The sequence below is a fragment of the Spea bombifrons genome, chromosome 6, assembly GCF_027358695.1.
Source record: "Spea bombifrons isolate aSpeBom1 chromosome 6, aSpeBom1.2.pri, whole genome shotgun sequence".
Taxonomy (NCBI): Eukaryota; Metazoa; Chordata; class Amphibia; order Anura; family Pelobatidae; genus Spea; species Spea bombifrons.
This window is the reverse complement of record NC_071092.1, coordinates 6980012-7000679: the sequence shown is the minus strand read 5'-3', so window position 1 is coordinate 7000679 and position 20668 is coordinate 6980012. Positions and strand designations below refer to the sequence as shown.

Genomic DNA, 20668 nt, shown 5'->3' with positions numbered 1-20668 from the left:
CAGAGCTCAAGGTCAGTCTAGTTACGACTGGTGAAGAAACACTTTGGAAATCAGGGACCAGACCTGTTTGGCAGACGCCTCGACCTTTCTGTGCCAAAAAAGCTACATTTGGCAGATGATGAGCGAAAAGAGATCAATAAAGGAGCTACAAAATATTACAAAGTATTGGGGTGGGGGGGCACATCAAAAACGGCTCTTATTCTCAAGAATATATATATTTTTTTTTGACATAATATTCTCTTCCCTCCTGATTTATTTATGAACCGGATTGGCGATATAACCGCTCGGAAGGTTTGACGGGTTAATAGAATTTTTTTACTGTGAAAGCTACATATACCGAGTTGAAGGGATGATGGAGAGAGCATAAGTCGACACAATTAACTTTGTTCCCTCTAACTTCAACGGCCCAGCAATGAAATAAAACATTTGAGGGCCGATCTGTCACAGAAAACACATTTTCAGGTTACATTAGAGCTCTCAGAAGAACCCAGCACAATGAATTATTCATAACGAGACCTCTTAAATGTTTCATCGCTAGGCTGCATAGCTAAAGAGGGATCCCTGCCAGAGAATCCGAGCGGAATGCATTTTTCATAAAGCACCTGAATTATCTTACTGATGCCAATGAAGCGTCCAGAGGGATGCAGGGAGAACGGAACAAGAACCTCGGTGTAACCGTCCAAAACGAGATCAAATCGCTCATTTCATTTGTCATTTTCTCTTCCTGCTCCTCGCTCTTCCGATCTCACGCCGAAATATCATTCTAGAGTCACGCTGGCATATGGCCGTCTGGCTGTTAATGTACTGAAGCTTGCATTCATCCTAACAGGTTAACCTCCCGCTGAGCAAACACAGCTTCGAAGACGAACTCATAAAAAAAAAAATACGTCCAAGGTCTCCAAGAGGTCCTCTTCTAACGTTGGCGTTGGGTAGGGATCGGTTTAGTGAAGAGACTCTGTATTGAGGTTCTTATGGAATGCTGATTATGGGACAAATGATCACGGGGAATGTTTTCTATTAAGTATCACTAACAGTTACTCGCCTTTCTGAATACAGTAAGAACGTGACACGTCCTTGAGATCTGGAGCGGATCTGGTACAGGTGGACTCACCTGAGATGCAATAAGATTTTATACACTTAAAACATAATTGAGAGCAGTGGTGATCTTTTGAACAAGAGAGGCACCAGGACACTTGGCTGCCACCCATGTACCCCCCAGGCGTTTGTTCCCAGTCTGCTCTATAAGCCATCAAAGTCACTGATCCCCCCTGCATGCCAAGGTCAAGAACGGTGCCCTTGGATAGACAGATCCGTCCTTCAAATATTACCCCTGTCCCCAAAACGAAGGCATTTCTTGACCTTGGCTGGGCATGAGCCTTTGGCGACAGTTTTCTATACACCCACGTGAAAGAGAGGGGTCTTTCTGTCCGGTCTACATCTCCCACCTCTCTATCAACTCAAATGACACAAGAGATCACCGCTCCCAATCTCTTGTGTCAATTTTACCTGGCCCTCTATCCGAGTCACTCTGAATGTCCTCTGTGTCACTTTCCTATCACGCAAATAGTAACCATTATTCTAATATTCATTGTAAACCCACCCAAAACCTTGATTAGATGCTACAGTTACCATATGGTGTCATCATTCATTCCCCTAACCAAACATTCTTGCACCTTTAAATCTCATTCACATGTTCTACGAAACTGGACCAAAAAGGATTTAGAACACTGGGATCGCGTTGTCTTCACGCCCTCAACTGTTTATAGCTGTTGAGGTTTAATGAAAGGATCAAAATTAACACATTGTATACCGAGCTACAAATTGAAGCAAAAAACAGTCATTAAACCGACAGTAATCACGGCGGGCGACGTCTGCGTTGACCTTTTCTTTGTCGACGCGGAAACCAAAGTTTTGCCATGGCTTGCTCTACGCATCACAGCGTTCATAAACTTAAAACACACCGGAGATTACCAGATTAAAGGCCACAAATTTCATTATTTCTGAATAAAGGTGTGAAATATTTAAAAAAACAAACAAACAAAAAACACCATTCCTGAATCACCATTCAAGCAGTAAATATATTAACATATTAAACAGTATTATTTATATACTATGTAATAAAATCTATTAAAATAGAAGAACGGGGAATATTTACATGGATTCCGTCTAGTGATTTGTTTGTAAAATCCTTTTTGCACCTTTTCTCAAACGATGAAAAGTTTTTCAAATACGTCACAAACTCAGACTGCTTTTTGTGCCTTTTTTTTTTGTATTGCTTTGTTTTTCCTTGATTTCGATCTAAAAATACACGCTTTTTTTTTTTTTCCTGGGTCCGATCAGCTCAGATTGTTTGGCGATGCTTCTGGGACCAGGGTCTGATTCATAAAATTATTGCTGAGAATTGTAATGCCCAATTTCACCTGACTTTACGAGGTTTCCAGTTCTGAGGTTTCATTTTTTTTTGTTGTTGTTGTTGTTGTTGTGCTTCCTCCTCGGTTGGGTTTGGGATTTCCTCCCGTTGCATTGTGTTGCGCGACTCCTTGTGCTTTCTCAAAATGCGGAGAAGTGAATTGGTCTTCAGCGGAGTTTAAGTTTCATTGCGTTTTGAGGTTCTTCCGGGTAGAGGCTTACCTCAGCGGGGATCGGTCATGGTGTTGGCTCCACCAAAAGAAGGTGGTAGATCTGAAAGAAAGAGGCAGAACTGAGATGGAAGCCAACCAGGGTAAGCGGCCCAGGTGAGTGGATGATGACCTTGGTACAGGTATAAAATGGCAACTTTCTAGGTGCTCCCAGTTTCCGGTGGGTTTGGGGCCGACGCTGATTCTGGTCTTTCTATCCTTTGAAGAAGCCAGTTTTCGATTTCTTGGAACACAGAGCTGGTCACCTCTGGCAACTCTTTGTGCAGAGCATGGAATCCGGTGTCATAGACCTGTACAAGAAGCACATACACGATAAACTGCTGTCTCCTCAGAATATCTGTCCGTAAAAAGCTTTCATATTAAAATACATATAATGGCTGAAGTGGAACCAACTTCCCAAATCCTACATTTCATCATCCCGGTAGAAAATGGCTAACAATATATATTATATATTCCTCACAGCCCACGGTTAAAAGCTTCCCCTGTATGTGGCGGGGATCTAAGCCCCTCTGACCTCAATGGAAAATGGAGCCCCTCAAGGACTCAAGGGGTTAAAATGTATTGGAAGCCAACATTGGTGACATCACATATACACAATATTCCGCATATAAAGTCATACTGCGCTAACAGCTGTGTAAAGAAAATCATTTTGATAAATATGTCTATGTAGTCATACGTGATGATGTCATATCGCGGTGCTCCATTTCTTAAAGGAGTGCAGCGCCTTTTATTGTATTTAAGATGCCAACAGAGGATTAACTTAATCCGAGTAACAACGTACAGAACAATGGGAACAGAACTGTTACTATGTGAAGAGGGAAGTTCATGTTAGGAGAATTTTGGGACCCCCCACCCCTGTTGTCACCGGTTCTTTGCTCTCCCTGTCCCCTCCTGTCTTTACAGGGCTTATGTCAGTCTGGAGGGGCAATCATTGGGGGTCTCCTTCTGCTTCCTTATAGCTACTGAAGCATCAGCGCTGAAGCTTCTACATTTGTAACAAAACTCTGGCTTCCCATAGAGCGCCTATGACATCATGTCAGTTACTGAAGTCCACCTAGGAAAGATGGCGCTGATGGCCCTGCTAAACTTTATGTAAGTTCTCTGCTCTTCTGCATCAAACCAAAACATTATAACTTTGGCGTTTTTGGTTATGTTTGGTTTTGCGGGTGAGATAATACGATTCTGGTTACCTTAAGCGTCTTGTCTTCACTGGGGACCGTGTCCATCATCAGGTGGGATCCTCTGATGTCACAGAGTTTGTCTGCCGTGCCGTGGAATAACAGTAATGGGAGCTTGAAATTAGGGAGCGCTCTCTCCACCCGGGACGTGGCGTTCAGCAACTGCACTCCAAAGGAAACCTTCATTCCGCCATGATAAACCAGAGGATCCGTCACATAGGACTCAACCTACGGCAAACGGCCCACGTTATTATTACCACCGCTCTTTATAACAGCAAAGGGCTTCGGGGGGTAAATCATTTCATTAAGAAACTAAATTATCTGTAATACGCGCCGTAGCTGAAAATGTTAAAAACGCTTCGAAGACGTAACGCGGCGTGAAATCATATAAACGGCTGAGATCGATCTACCGCCCGTGTAACCGGTGGTGTCGCGTATAAAGATTTGGAATAAACAGAGATGGGCGAATAATGTAACATTCCGCTACCATGTTCCATCAGCTGCCGCAAGCGGCTACGAGTCTGTGAAATCTTTTTTTTGGAAGGAAGAATTCAGGGGTTAATAAGCTCTGGTAAAAAAAGTTTATTTTTATGGGATTTGGGTTTATATGAACAGCCATGTGAATTCTCCCATGGAAAGGTTAACCTTTAACTTGTGGTTGAATTGAGAAGTGCAGCACTCTGGGAAATTGTCCGACCCTTTGACCTTGGGAAGCCATATTTCCTCCGAGGCCTTTTGTCTCCAGGAAGACTCAAGCATCTCTTTAATTTAAGGGGTCAACCGAGCAGCGGGTGTTTTTTTTTTCCTATACAAAACTGGAGCTTTGTCAGCTTAGTTTACAGAAGGAACCGTGACCCGAGGAGGCATTTACCATGTGACTTCATATCATATAGTCCGCGTATTAGTTATTGATTTATATAGCGCCTTCGTATTCAGCAGTGCTGTACAAAGATTATACATGATGAAAATAAAAACTAAATTCAAATCCAAAGACTTGAGGCAAAGTCCACGAGCCAACCCGTAAACAAGACTACATAATGGACACTCTCGAATGTCTGTCACGCAGGCCAAATTACTTAATTATTCCGATTACCAGGGCAAAATGTAAATTATATTTCATATCATAATAACTCATATTATATTTATAGTCCATAAGATAATAAGTGGACAAGACTGGCCAAGTGCCCTTAGGATTGGCAAACTGTGCCGCCATCTTTTTCCCACCATCTCCAGTCCCATTCTTACCGGACAACTAAATCAAACATTTATTCTCGCTGTGTAGAGGCAAAATAAGTCTTTGTAAAGCCCTAAATGTACTAGACGTTTATCATTTTAAGGAAAAAAAAACCTTCCTTCTCGTTATTTCCTACAAAATCCCTCGCTGCGCTTACCTCTTTCTTATTCCGAGATACAAAATTCGGGTCGATACAGCCCAGGGAAAAGTTGGGGAGAACATGGTTCAATATTTTTGCTGCAAAAACCTGCCAAGAGGAAAAAAATTATATAAAAATGCAGAATTGTTTAAATAAACAGAACACAAAACATGTCTTTTCTATCTCTTGAGCAGAGTTGGTAAGCCAGACTTTGAAAGGAACTGACAGAGGCTGTAGGAGCCCAGAAAACAGACTAATCTGGGAAAGTCAATCTGCACAGACCATCTATTTTTATTGAAAGGGACATAATTTAGTAAACATGAAGACAACACTGAATACATTTGTTTACACGTGTAAAGTTTAAGGGCTGTGGAACCCTGTGATACCCGGGAAACATTCTGAGCTCCTAGAAAAGAAGGACAAAACGCTTACCTTGAATGATGTTGCCGACTCAGGGTTGGGTAAGACTAATGGAGATATTAAGATGACACCTGAGAAGTCAGCAGGTCTTTCGCTGGCCATGAGGATGGATATGGCGCCTCCCTGAGAAGCAGAAGACAAGAGAACTTCCTAATATCCGTAATCCTACAGTCAGAGAAGAACGCCATGGCTTCCTTAACACCCCAGTCTTTTCTACTGCCGTGCTGGCATTTTTCTAAATAACCAGCATCAGAATAGTCACTGATAGAGTTGACACATTTTCGTGGGTTAAAATATAGCTTTTATTGGATAACATTCCCCCAAAGTAACATTTTGCCCCAATCTGCCCCTTGAAATGCCATCTTGGTGGTAATCACAGCACTTTAGAGAAGGTCTTCGTTTTTTCTTAGCCTGCCCATAAGAACCCACCAGCATCTTCACATTTGGAGTATCAGAAGGTTTACATTGTGCCGCTTACCATGGAGTGTCCGATGATAAACATGGGAAGGTCGGGGTGCTCTTTCTTCATGAGGTCCACATGCTGTAAGCCATCCCTGACATAGACGTTGAAGTCGGACACAATCATCCTCTCCCCCTCGCTCTGACCATGACCAACTGCGTAGAGAAGAAATAGAATAGAATATACTTAAAGTAGATGTAAACCCTTAAAGTATACAATGTAGCGAGTGAAAATAAGAATCCAATAGCACCTAACAGTTTTTTTTTTAAAATAACGCAAAGATACGTAAAATTGCTATTTTTTTTTTACATAGATGTGCTGAACGATGCAGAGTCATCTCTGCCCATAAACCGTTCACAGCAGATAGCGGGTTATATTCAAATGTCGTTACCGTTCCACTTTTGTGATAAAAGTTTTGACAACTTATCTTCGGCAAATATTCAGTGGAAAATCTTACACCTGCAGCTTCTCTAACGAGCTACAATTAGCTCTTGTTAATTAATACATGACGGGCGCTTTGAAGTTAACATTTTGCTTTTTTACAGTTCAGAACACCAAACGAACCAATATAGTTGTGTATACAGGTTAAAAGTAATGTATATATAATAATATATATATTAGCATACAGTATACACAGGGGCAGAGACCTTAAATTTGGGTTTGTAAGGCTGGGGAGGAGAAAGACGGGAAAATAATTAGATAATGCTGGTCCTGCCACAGGCTGCCACTGATCTCAGCTTCCATGCGGTTAACGATTGAATGAAATAGCTCCAAAACACTGAATATGATTAACATACAAAAAGCACACACTTTAGGTTTTTTTGTTGAACGGAGAATATGTTTAGTTATTCGGAAAGCTCTAATAAGTATCCCTTTAACTGCGGTGTGTGGCATTCACACGCTTTTCATTCATTCATTGGCACGTAGATGAATTAAGAGGGAAAAAAAAGCATTTCAAATCCTGACCGCGTCACCTCAATAATATGCCTGAAAATTATCTTTATATCCTGGTTTACCAGAATCTAAAGGAAATGGGGGGGCTCAAATTATTTATATGGGATATATTCATATAAAAACGGTATTCAATAAAAAAAAAGTTGGAAGTTGGCAAAAGATTTATACTTATGTGTATAGTTGCCAACTGTCTAGATTCAGATTATAACCCTGGCAAAGCATGACTCCAAACTACACAATATCCACATATTCCTAGCCCGTCCGGGAGAGAATGAGGATAATTTAGGCTACTTTCATAATTCTGCTTTAAATATCAGGACAGCTCATTATGAGGACCGTTGTTGGAGTTCTGGCCAGTGGTCTCGGGCTCTAAGCCTGATGTCATTCGGAGGGTCTCTCTACCGTAGAACGGCACGCAGTGGGGAAGAGATAAAGCTCCGAATAAATAGTTATTGTGCTGTCTAAATGGGCCGGTTACATGACAGATCTCTGATCTCCCCAAAAGATGATCTGCACCCCCCCCCCGGGGCATACATCGTAGGATCTTCTGGACCCTCTCCCAGGACCACGGCGGAATCACCCGCCGGCCCCATGCCTTTACTATTGAATCATGATAGGACTTCCTCATTGGAAACCCAGAGAGGATTTATCTAGAAATCAGCAAATCCTCCGATCCTTTATTTAATCCCTTTTATAGAAAAATCAAAAACGGCTGAACTCTCCGTACCCTTTTCTCCCGTCCCTTTTGAATGATTGGAGGTAATTCAACGCAATCACATTATTAATAGAAAAAAATAAATCGAAATCAAGGCATCGGGAGATCAAAAGACGAGCTTTAGAATCAGCTGCTCTTCAAAGGAACATTTTTTTTTTGTATTTTCAATTAAAAATCTTATTAGCACATTACTTCACTTTTTGCAAACGCGCGTCGATCGTTTAGTTCCGCTCACTTCAGCGCTCACCTGCCGCGCCTGGGCCGTACTCATTTTATATTGTAATTAAATATATCTTTGGAACGCCGGGGTATTTTTTTTTCCTCTCTATTTATTTTTACTGTTTATAGATTATTCTAAAAAATAAAAAATTAAAATTAAAAACAAGCTGGATCCATCTGTTCCGGGAGTCATAAGATTTTTGTGTTAATTACATGACAGCTGTGTATGGATGCGACTTTTAATGGATTCTGACTCGCCTACCGGAGATATAATTAACCAATAACAGCCCAAAATGTTTTTTTTTTTTTTTTTTTTTTTACAAACAAAGGAATCGGGATAGATTTTTTTTTTTTTTTGGCATGGAAGCCAAGCCGCTTACGTTGCAGACGTGAGAAATCCTAATATAACATAGTTTGCGATTTAGAAAAAAAAGTCATTAAACTGTAATTTCTTCCTGCAAGAAAATTGGGAATTTTTTATACTTTTTGGCAACATTAAGTACTGAAAGCCAAGTTTTTCTAATGTATTTTTAACCTGATCAAATCCTCCATCTTGTTCTTCTAAGGCCTTGAGACCCGCAGACAGAGCTGGATTTCTGGACAGCTCTACTTGAACACAGGTGTATCAGTAAAAGTAGGAATATGTAGAGTCTCGAGACCTGAAGATTAATAGCCCATTTTCTACATTTTTCTTCAGATCCGTGATGCCCCAAAATGTTAGATTCCAGCCAGCTTTAAGAAATATAACCCTGCTTGCAAAGTAGGTGGAAGGGAACGAGAAGAAGAGAAGTTGGTTCTCCAGTCATTTGTTTTAGGCGTAGAAAATGTAAAATAAAAGATGGAGCATTTGGTGAATGTCATATCACGGTGGGCTTCGTAGCCGTCTTGGCCAAAACCAAGTTAAATGTGATCCACGGAATGGCTAGACCAAATCTGTCCTCCTCTTCATGCAAACAAGCTGGCAAATCCAACCGCAACCCTCGCGGGTTCTCCGCCGGCGCTGCCAAGCTGCATGTCAGTTTAGTAAATAAAATAGCGGTGCCAGGAGCAGGATTTTCTCTGTTGGATGGCTGGATGGAGGGTACGATTCCTTCCGTATTCCCCGCTGCGTATGGCCGCTTGTGCGCCGCGCGTTGGCTATGAAACGTACACAAGTTGGGGAGGAAAGCCAACGTGACCTGTCCATGCGGCCCGGTACCATCTGCTCACGTAATATCCAGGGCGTTATAACACCACGGAGCTGCTGTGGATGACTGCCTCCAAAACGATACACACCAACCCTAAGGTTCTACTAGTAAAGGAGACATTTCAGTTAGATCATGAAGGAATATTTCAGCAAAAACCAGCGGTGGGTTCAGGATCCGGACTTGCAGAAGTAGAAAAAAATGGAAATGAAGAGAATTCAAAGTTTTTCGAGACATAAACATGGTAGACACTGGTGGTAAATGTCATCGGTTTCATCTATAATCATTGGCCATCATCAATGGTGTCTACAAAGAAAGAACGGAAGGTCCCCCCTTTAGCCTAGGGATACGTATCTAGGGATGAATGCAGACACAGGGGCCCCGTCTCACTGTCCCTAACCTTGATCACCAGTTGATTGAGTCCAATGGTCCAATGGTGAAACCGTATCTTCTGGCCTAGGCCAACTCATGTCCGCATGCCCCGAGGCTCAGAGCATGAGACAAGTCCTGGTGAGGAGGTAAATGGAGGGGCTTTCCCTGGTTAGGTGTAGGGCAGGGACCCCATGAATATACCACTGCTACGGCGGCTAGACCTCATCGATCGTGGCACAATATAGACGGGGAAGATTAAATCCACTGGAGAGGTTCCTTAACTAATAACATTGTGACCCTCTAAGGATCTACCGGCAGCGCCGTGAGAATTCCACGTTCTGGCAAAACCTCATGAGAAGCCTTCAGCTGTCTCCCTCGCATTGTTAAACGATGGGCAACGTTCCAAAGCAATTATTATTTAATTGTAATCGGTCTTTCCCGGTGATTAATAGGGAGTTTTTCACTTAAAACGGAATACATAAATCATAGCGGATACATAAACCACAAGACGCCCCCCTCCCGTGTCCCTGCGCTGCGTATTGGTGGCAGTCGGGTCAAACATTCCCCGCTCGCTGCTCCCCAGCGGGTAGCAAACCTGCGATCAGCTCATCAATATGCAGCGCGCTCGCTCGTCTCTACAAATATAGAAGCAATTTGAGGAAACGCGGAGAGGACAGGAAGAATAACCCTTTCCTCGCGAGCGGGAGACTGCCGTGCCCATTTATAACACAGCAGGGTCTACGATGCCACGTGAGAGAGAAGAGACGGATTTCACTGCCAACCATCCCCGTCCAAACAGCCCCTCGCCTTCTGCCTTATTGCCTCTCAAACTCCAAATGGACTGTAAGCTCACAGGATCAGGGCTCGCTCCACTCACCCGTACCGGCCTGTCCTGTCTGTTCATGTAATTGTTAATATTTTGGTTAAATTGATACATGATAACGAGGTCCCGGAGACATTGGGGGCTCATAATACTTTTGGCATTAGAGGAGCACAGAAGTCCTTTATAGATCTATGATGGCAAACACCGTACACCCAGAGGTGGGCCGCAGTGATCAAGCCCCCCCCCCGGTATTTACACTATGGAGGGTGTACCGGCTCAGCACAGCCTCCAAAGACTTTATTAAAAGGCGATCCGTGGCACAACGGGATATCACGCCTTCTATTTGGGATGCCGAAGGTAAATATATCACCGGTGGGGCGCAGCGGACCCCTCGCTCCCCTTGGGGGATATCTGATGGCTTCCACCGCCGTCCCCGGGGTTGAGGGGGCTGCCGGCTTCACCTCGGGGTCTTCCTGCCGAGTACAGGGAATGGAATCGCCGGAGAACGACCTCAGTGGCTTTGGTTTAATTACGTTGGGCGTGTGAGCGATACACAGGGGTGCGGCGACGCTCGCCGGGATTAGGAAAGAGTGTGAGTGTGTGTCATACCCAGGTGCGAGTTCATTGTTACTCAAGCGTAGCACTCCATACAACAAAGACGTCTCAGTCATTGACATGATGGCCACCATCATCCTTCATAAGTACACACGTGCACAGCAACACGCCTAAATACATACAATACATACATCGGCCGCTCGCGTTTTACTCTCCGAATGAGACGGCTGATCAAAATTAAGCTGGTATATCCCAGTATTGTATACTATATTGAGAGGGTGGTGGATAAGTGGAACAGCCTCCCAGCAGGTGTGGTAGACGTTAACGCAATGCGTGGGATTGGCATTTGGCGCCTGAATCTAAGACGAGGACAAGCAGGAAAAAAACAGGCAGACAGATCTACGCCGAGACCCCAAACCCCCCCCCCCCCGGTCACACAATCACCACAGAGTCAGGCGAGTCTGGAGTCTTCATGCTCTACAACCATCTGGAAGAACGTTCACGCCATGCCACAGACCCGCTGCCACAGACCCGCTGTCACAGACCCGCCGTCACCATGCCTCCCAACTCTCCAAGCACGTGGGAGAATATCCCGGGACCCCTCTGATAGAGAGACGCCGCGCATGGCGGTTACTTCCCTCTCCTGCATCCCAATCACTAAAAATCTATTAATACAGAACGCGTTTATTGGGATTGATAGGAAGGAAAGCGTCGCTGCAGTCAGGGGGGGGGGGCTGGGAAATAATTCCTTCGCCAACAAAATTGCATAGTTACACAAACCGGCGACATTTTACTTAGCAACATCCGCCGGAGTCACAAAACGAATCAAACCATCAGGCCCCAGAAATAGAATCAGAAATACAACAAAAAAAAAACGCGCCTGTCGGCTGACAGAATCAGCGGGGGCTCCTGCCGGGCCGGCGGCCACTCACCGTGATCGTGGGAAAACACGGAGATGTTCAAGCCGGTCAGGATTTGCGCCAAGTCATCGTACCGGCAGCAGTGCTCCCCGGCGCCGTGTGAAATAAACACCAGAGCCCTGAAAATTAAACACAGAGAACAATATCAGCACTGCCACTTTAAACATCTGATCGGCCCCATTCGGCCCCCATCTAGTCGCCCGTTTCTGCCGCTGTAAAGACTCGAACCTTAATCAGTCGTCTTAGATGCCATATGCTCATGCATGTTAAAATTCCCTCACTGTATTAACATCTACCACTTCTGCTGGGAGGCTGTGCCACTTATCTACTACTCTCTCAGTAACACTTCCTTACATTACATCTGAAGCTCTAGTTCTTGTTAAATCTTGTTAATTCCCTTTAAGTGTTTCTATCACATCCCCTCTCATGCGCATACATTTATTTTAGAAGCTCATTAAAATATTTTAAAAAAAACTTTTTTAAAGTTCCCTCCATCGTATAACGTTACAAAATACATTAAAAAGATCCAAGGGATCGCAGAGCAGATGGGTGGGATCTAGAGGAAAGGTGGGTGTGGAATAAGCAGAAAGGGGCTGGACAGGGGTGTGGTGATGGGCAGAGCCAATAAAAATGACATTATTTGTCTTATAGCTCACTTTCCAGTAATCCTCTGACCAGGTGGGACAAGCATTTTAACCATAAATGGTCATTTTCTGGATTCCAATTTTTTTTTTCTTACGCCAGCCACATTCCTGACAGCTGGCTCTATTTTTTTGGGGAATTTAAGGGATGACCCCCTCCGTACTCATGAGAAGCAGATGTCTTTTTGATCTAATGAAAAAACCCACCACGTTAGCCCACCACGTTGTAATTCGGGACGCGTAGAGGATATTTCCGCAAAGTCTTGTTTTTTCTATCTGGGTGCAGAAATAAGTTACTGATTAGGGCGTGAAATAATATACAGACGGCAGGTACAGCAGGTACGCGGAGCGGGACGCGCTAAGGTCACACGCTTAAGGAATTTCAAAAATGTCGGTATATTCTGCGGCTCTATAGAGTAACGTATAGGACACATTAGTGCCAAAGCGGCTGAATGATCCATACAAATCTAAAATAATAAAAAGAAAAAAAAAAAAAAAGAAAAAAAAAAAAGGGACTTTGCCAGTTTGCAAATTCAAGAAAAAGTCATGTTTTACAGATTACATTATAGAGCTAAAATCTACCAGGTTAGTGCAACTAAATATAAAACCATTCATAGAAAATATAATAAAAAAAAAAAAATTATATATATATATCCACATTTAGGACATTTGGTACCCAAATCCCCCGTCTCCTCCCCTGATGCCCCTCTTTTCTAGGAGCTCGAAATGTTTGCTGGGTATGAGGGGATCGCAGGGTTCTACAGCCCTAAAAACCACAATAATGTGTTTATAAACAAAAGTAAATGTTTACAAATCAAACTGTGTAAATAAAACATATTATTCCCAGAAACGTCTATTAATAGACAGGAAGGTCCTGTAACATTTTGTAAGCCCCCATTTAACCCCCCAAAACAAAACGGGACTTCTGTGGTCATTTCGCATTACGGGGGAAGGGGGGGGTATGCATTATTAAAGTAAGTTCTGCCATATCCTCCGTCATCTGCAGTTAATAACGCGATATTATTTTATACCTCTATATATTACGTGTTAACCATCTGTCTGCCATAGGTGAATGCAGCACACTGCAACATAATGTGTTACATTCTGGCAGTTAAGGGGTTATTTTACGTTTTCTGGCTAGTGCTGTATATACACCGAGCCTTACCCACTTCCTCATTCCCATACCTGACCCCTAGACCCTAAGTATTAACCCTTTAGGAGCCCATTGTGAAAATTCTATGTAGTGACTCGGCCAAATGGGTTAATAAGACACCCGCGCTCGTGGAAACGACGACCTGTCATTACTTAAAAGATACACTTGATTGAGTCACCTGTATTCAAGCAGGGATATCAGCCATAACATACTAGGGGCAAAAGAACCAATGGGGAGTGTTATATATGATCAGAGTGGGGGGAGAAAAGGAAGGAGTAGACTGCGTGACCCGAGAATCTGCCCCTAACCTTGAGATTGGGGCAAAATATTCTAACTCAGGGTCACTCCACGAGAGTTCCCAGGTATGATTATTAAAGGTCGGGTTAAAGACATATCGATTCATTCAGCAGCTAGTGCCTATAAAATAAGATTAACCACTTCATCCCTGAAACACTTAGGATACATAGTGTTGGTGGATGCATGGAAGGGCCCCCCAGAGCCCGAGTAACGTAGGGCTGTTCAGATGGCTTTGTCCTTATTCATAGTAGGAAATTAAACATAAATAAAGTGAGCTTTTGGCAGATTGCGGCAGCGGCTGGAACTCTGTGCCCTCGTATTATCGCCACACACGACAGATTGAAATGTCTGCCAAAGTCATCCATGATTCACCCCGCCGCATCTCTGCGTAAACACGGCTGTCACGCCGCTCAGAAATGTCACCGGCAATGGGGTTTATGAGCGACCTTGAGAGAGCGCCGAGTGTCATCGCGAGAGACAGACTCAGGGCCTGTGTGCGAGACAGACCCAGGCCTGTGTGCGAGACGGTCCTTTCCAGCCGCGCATGTCCTGTTTACTTTAAGGTCTTTAAAAACACATAGAATGTGACGGCAGATGAGAACTATTCCCCCCCATCCAGGCTGCCTGCTGTAAAAACACAACGCTTAATCAGTCTCATCTTAGATTCACTGTATTAGCCTTTACCACTTCTGCTGGGAGGCTGTTCCATTTATCTTCCACTCTCTTTTTTTATCCCAATAATAAGGAATTGAGGCGTCACTCAGGGATTTTATATCACGCCCCGCAAGGGTTTATATTCACTATTAAACAGCTACTTGGCCACCGATCTACCCTTTATCAAGTGTGAAAAGAGACTCATCAGAACGTCGAGTCATAAAGATCATTTTCACATACATAGAACGTTCCTTAGACTGCGTGTTATTAAAAGCATCGCCGTAACCCCGGGCAACCAAAATATATCTTCTAGATTGTAAACCCGAGCAGGTCCCCCGTCACCTCGTGTTTCTGTAAGTTGAAATGTTCTGTTATTTACTACGTTATGCCCTGCGTACCCATTGTACAGCGCTACGGAATATGATGGCGCTATATAAATATCTATTCTTATAGCAGCGAATGGAATTGAGCTTCACTCATCCGCTAACGTCGCCAGAAGTCGGGCTATGTATGCGGGTGACTGTGTGGTCGCGCGTCTACGGCCCCCAAGGGCCCTAACCCAGTCCTCTATTATAAGACTGTTAATAAAGTCAGCCTATAACCTCCCTCCGCTGTCACGGTCAGGAGTTCAGTGACCTCCCCAATTAGCGTTTGTATCGCGTGACATCCCGCGATGGCGTTACGACCCTGAAAGAGTTAACACAGCTGCCTATGAACTTTAACCCCTTATCACTTTCAGCTGGTGGCTACTGATGATGAGAGTTGGCGTCAGCAGCTGGAATGCTGCCAACTGCCAAATAATTTTTTGTTTTCGGGTTTTTAAGGGGAAATTGAATCTAAACTAGATTTTGATGCATATTTCCAGAAGTGTGCAGGTCGGTAGCAGTGCCTGTTTTTTTGTCACATGATAATTAAGTGTTGCCACCAAAAAGAAATAAAAAAACCCAACAAATTTAACTTAAAAATTAAAATTATTTATGTTAAGGCTCGGGGCGTTAAACAGTACCAGGAATTATGTTTTTGTACCAAACCATCAAATGTTGAGAATCTGGGCCGTTCATTTAAACAGGGCTATAAAAAGTCACAGAAGTCTCTTTCCCGTGGAATAAATATTAGGATTACACGTCGTCGATACTAATAAATCATCCCAAAATAATCCAGGTGGACAAAAACAAAATGTTTGACTTTAATAAAGGGCTCTGGATTCGCTCTTTTTCCAATAATTAAGTACGAGCTTGAAAAAGACAGGAAAAGACAAGGATTTTCCCTAAAGTGGTCCCCAAGCTGAACCTCGGGTTGATCTTAAGGAAATAAAGCCCAAAACTATAATGCAAATACCTGGGGGGGGGATTCTGCAGATTGCCCCCCGATCCCCGTCTATTGTTTGTGTACGAGATGTTGCATTGTAAGCACTCGCAGAGGTAAGTGTAACTACTCGCTGGTTACATTGTCACCGATGTTTACAAACAAACGCATTCCGTGTCATTGAAAGGCTTTTATTAAAGGGGCAGTCACACTATTTGATTTTTTTGGAGCCGGGGGAATATGGTTCTGTGTCGCAGTGAAAGCCGTGCGAGCGCAGGCGTTATTTGCTCTCTCGATTTATCATTTCTTAAATAAACTCTGCAAAGCCTGAGGCTGCAGGGAAGAGGATTCAGTATTTTGGGTTTACGGTTGTTTTAAAGGAAGAATCTTATACAGCAGCTTCTACACCCCAGCCAAATTTTCTTTGTTCCTTGGCATACCTCGGCGGTGTTGTTGGCTTCCAGTATCTGCAATACAGGTTCTGTCCCTCTTCGTTCACAAAGTGCGTCAGATCCTTGTACGGGACGCCCTGGGGACTGACCCTTGGGGAGCTATCTTCAGGCATCATTGGGGTGAAGCCTAAAAATCAAATACACCGATATATTTAAGTTAAACGTGTGCATTCATGCGCTCAACTGTAAGCAAGCAATGACTTCCCTGCTTTAACCGAGTATGCAACATTAGCCATGTCGGGGGGGGGGCGGTGCAGCTGGCACATGAAGGGTTAAAAGATTAAAGCTACACACTGAAGTTATGAGATCAGGGTCCTGTGAAAAAGATTAGAAAGTCTAAACCCTTACTGAACTGTTAATCGCCCCAGTAATTAAAGAATGTCCGTGTGTTTGCTGAGAATGTCCGTGCGTCTGCTGAGAGTGTCCGTGCGTCTGCTGAGAATGTCCGTGTGTCTGCTGAGAGTGTCCTGCGCAATTCTGCCCTCTACATATTATTCCAGAGAGCAGCATATTATTGTTCAGAGAAAGCCTTCCGATCCCCCATCAGGTCTCAAGAGGGAAAAGAGACGCCGCTACATCTGTCCTGCACTGAAAGGGTTAACCCATTGATCCTCCGTTAGTTCAGGCTACGCTTAGCATGCGATACCCCCCCCACCAGATAAACACTCCATACGGCAGGTGCGATCATAAAGAACAGGTGGCACTCCCAACACACTGCCCAGGCTGTCTACTTCTCTCCTTATCGGAGTAGAATTAGCCAGTCGTTGGACTACAACTCTCATGATGCTCAGCAAAACATATTACGGGTGATGGATTTCCTATACAGAATAGATTCTGGGCTGGCTGGCTGGAGTGATAAGAGTTATAGTTGGCTTGTGTTGGCCGCCCCATGCATTCTGCGGCCAGCCGGACGATTAGGAATTGTGTAACAGGGACATTGTTTTGTTACATATGAAGTTATTTATATGGCGTGTTTATAAGGCGGATTTACATACAAAGAACACGCCGAAAAGTGTTCAAAGTGCAGTGAGGTTATAAAATTCAGAGGAAGCGAGTGAATGGCGTGGATTGTATCAGAAGAGATCAGCGAGGATCAGTGATCAGCCTCGCCGGGGAGGAAAGCATCGCCTTTTCCATCGAAGAATCGGATGAATCAGTGGGGTTATTGCCTTGTTTTTCAGCTAATTAGATAGAGCCATTACAGGTGTCCCTAGGGATCAGTGCGGATCCCTGCTTTATCGGTCCAGGGATCAGAGTGGATCCCTGCTTTATCAGTCCAAGGATTCGTGTGGATCAATGCTTTGCCTATCTAGGTATAAAAGTGGATCACAGCCTTATTGCTTTGTATCCAGTCATGGGTTTCAGTGGATCGCTATTTTCTCTCAAATAAGTCAGAATAGATCAATGTTTAACTTCAATGAATAAATCTTTTATCTACCAAGGAATGGATCTCCGATTATCTTTCCAGGGATGAGAGTGGCGAACTGCTTGTTAATATACCTGGAGACCAAGTGGATGCCATCTTTACTGTATCTACTCATTAATTAGCATAGATCCCAGCTTTATCTGCCAATGGATTGAAGTAGAGCTCTATCTACCCATGGACTATGGTGGAGCTCTGCTTTATCTAACCAAGGGCTCGAGTAGATCTCTCTTTTATCTGCCTATGGATTACAGTAGATTTCTGCTTTATCCGTCAATGGATCCTATCAGATCACTGTTATCTACCAATAGATAAGACAAAAGCACAGTTCTATCTATCCATGGAGCACAGCAAAGAGTTCATTGATGGTAACTTTGTATTTTTGTTGAGGTCTAGACAATGGCAGAATTCATATACAAGTTACATCAATTACTTTACAATGTCAAATTATTAACCCAGGGATCAGTCGCTGAATAAAATCGAGAACTACCAATAGATCACTGATCTGTCCGTCCATAAATCTGATTGGAAAACGCCTTCCCTACACTGGAATCAGAATGCACAACGGAATTATCTGCCCCAACGTACAGAATGAAACCCGCTTTCTCTGTTCTGGTCTCAGAGAAGAAAGGAGCCTTTTGTGTATTTGCAGGAATCGCAAGAAGAGAATTCCAGGAAGCAGAGAAGAGAACTGCCCCATGGAGCCGCATAGACCACCCCTGTGTGTAACATATGTGGCCCCCTTATATACTCTGAGCTCCTAGTTGGGCACCGTGGGTGGTTACCTCAAATTACGATACCTTGGCGCTAGGAACATGTACACTGTCAGCGCGGTGATACTTTGTATACCTACTCCCCAAGTCTTACCCAAAACAGCCAGCTCTGCCATTTCTAGCCACATTACCAAAAAGGGGGGCACCGCCCCGGCCTCTGGGTCATATAGGCTAACACTCATTTTTCCACCTATATATTTTATACAACCTCGTCTGCCTATTGATCAGTAAGATCTATAGCCCCACACTCATTTATCATATGGGGCTGTACATGGTCTTCTCATCAGAGAGAGGGCAACATAGAGTCTACCCACAGATCAGAAGGATAGGAAGGGGCAAAACCTTATGGGACGCCATGGGGGTTAATACCTTATCCAGGCACTATAGGGGTATGTACTTTCTTCCCCCAATTATTAAAGGGGGCAATACCTTACCTACACAAGATTCAGAAGGGGCAAAGCTACTGAGAAGGTGGGGAGTTCTTTCATTTTTGACCAATCAGAGGGCACTGCCTTGTGTACCCCAGGGTTAAAATCTACCTTTAGCTGTAGGCACGATGGCACCGCGCAGATCCCCAGCCCCCGCAAGCATCTCTGTGCCCACCCAATGAAAGGTCAATGTCAGCAGCGCAAGTGGCATTACCTTAGCAGGCAATGTAGAGGGTGTTGCCTTACCCAGCAGTAGCGCCAGCAATGCCCGTATCTCCTAGCGCCGCTTCCCCTGCCTCGTGTGCCAGTGCAGCATGCTGTGTCGGGTCCGGCCGGCCGGGTGATGCTCCGATCCCGCTGCAGCAGCACCGAGCAGCGACCGGGGTGTCCGCGGCTCTCCTGCTCTCCCCTCACTGACAGCCAGTTCCCCAGAGCAGCTGCTGATGAGAGAGGGGCGGGGTTACCAAGCCGAGTGGGCGTGGCGCAGCGTGGCTATATGAGCGTAAACCGCAGGCAGAGCCATTCGCTTAGCAAGGGCCCGGGGCGGGGCTATACTTTGCAGGGGGTGTGACCTCATTTGACCCCTCCTACTCTTAAAGCTGCCGTGTGTTTTTATTTATTTACAGCTTCAACTGACGTACGACTCTGTGTGTTTATACTTACATACATATATATATATACTGTATATAATGTGTGTCAGTTGCAGCTGCAGAGGAGAGGGATGACACGTAGTAGCTTGCCTTGGTGTTGTATAGAAGCAATTTATTCACTAGGTTGCCTGAGCATGATAAGAGTTGTAGTCTATTGTCTTTTAGCCTTTTGATTATATAGTGCTACCAGATTCTGCAACATTTCAGCTTTTACAATAAAACTAGCAATAATGGAATAATTCTATTTTATTACACATTTTCTTCTAGTTTAACTCAGTGTCAAAATGTTGATATTACGGCGTAGCCCTTGTGGCAGCCAAGCGGTTAAATAATGTACAGGAGTCTTCTTCCTGAAAGCCGTGTACATTAATTACAGAAAGAAGACGGCACACGGCAGCGGAAAATGCTTATTAATGGAATATAAAATGATTGATGCATCCGTATCATCCTGCCGGAGTCTGGCTTCAGTTCTCCGGGACGGATGCTATGGACCTTATGTATGTAGATGTCCATCTATGATTAAAGTTCTTAAAGCATGGCTCATCATTGGCGTATTTAGGGAATAAAAAAAAAAGATTAAAAAAAACTGTGAATTGTTCAGTATGGTAAAAGCCAATGGAAGACTCCCAGCTGCTGCAGAAACTCTTGGGCATAGCGTTGTCATTATTTAAATGTCCCAGCCTCCTGGTGATTTATTATTATTGGCACTCTCCGGTATGTCAAGGAATTTTACATCACATGCAGGGTCCATCACAGGTCAATGAAGGTCAAAGCATAAATAACAATAAAACTGCCATCCGAGTCGCAATCAATAACTCCCAGATACAATGGGTTAATTAAGTTTGCCAATAATTTCCAATAAGAACGAGCTCTACCCAACAGATGCTCAAGTAACCTTTAATTTTCTTTTGGCTGAGGCTACTGGGAGTAAGTAAGAGTGGATCACGCAAATATATTTTTTTCTCTTCCTGCTTTTGGGTCATTAGGGTGAACTGCACAGCGCTACGGAGTATGGTGTCGCCATATAAAACAATGTTAAGATAATCCTACGGACCCATTCATTTGGCTGGTAAAATGAAA

At 43.9% G+C, this 20668-nt stretch overlaps 1 protein-coding gene across 2 annotated transcripts; it reads right to left on the bottom strand.

The window, feature by feature from the left end:
• Positions 1–1738: 1738 nt before the first annotated feature.
• On the bottom strand, positions 1739–19348 carry MGLL (monoglyceride lipase). Of its 2 annotated transcripts, none has more exons than XM_053469590.1 (8): positions 19153–19348; positions 16303–16441; positions 11825–11931; positions 6089–6225; positions 5623–5733; positions 5209–5298; positions 3830–4045; positions 1739–2929 (listed from the first exon to the last, which is right to left on the bottom strand). In XM_053469590.1, the coding sequence occupies exons 2-8, from the start codon at positions 16428–16430 to the stop codon at positions 2780–2782; spliced, it is 939 nt and encodes a 312-aa protein (XP_053325565.1). In that variant the 5' UTR covers positions 16431–16441; positions 19153–19348; the 3' UTR covers positions 1739–2779. The 2 variants fall into 2 exon arrangements, with proteins under 2 accessions (XP_053325565.1, XP_053325564.1); XM_053469589.1 differs by having other exon boundaries at positions 19185–19348.
• Positions 19349–20668: the final 1320 nt, after the last annotated feature.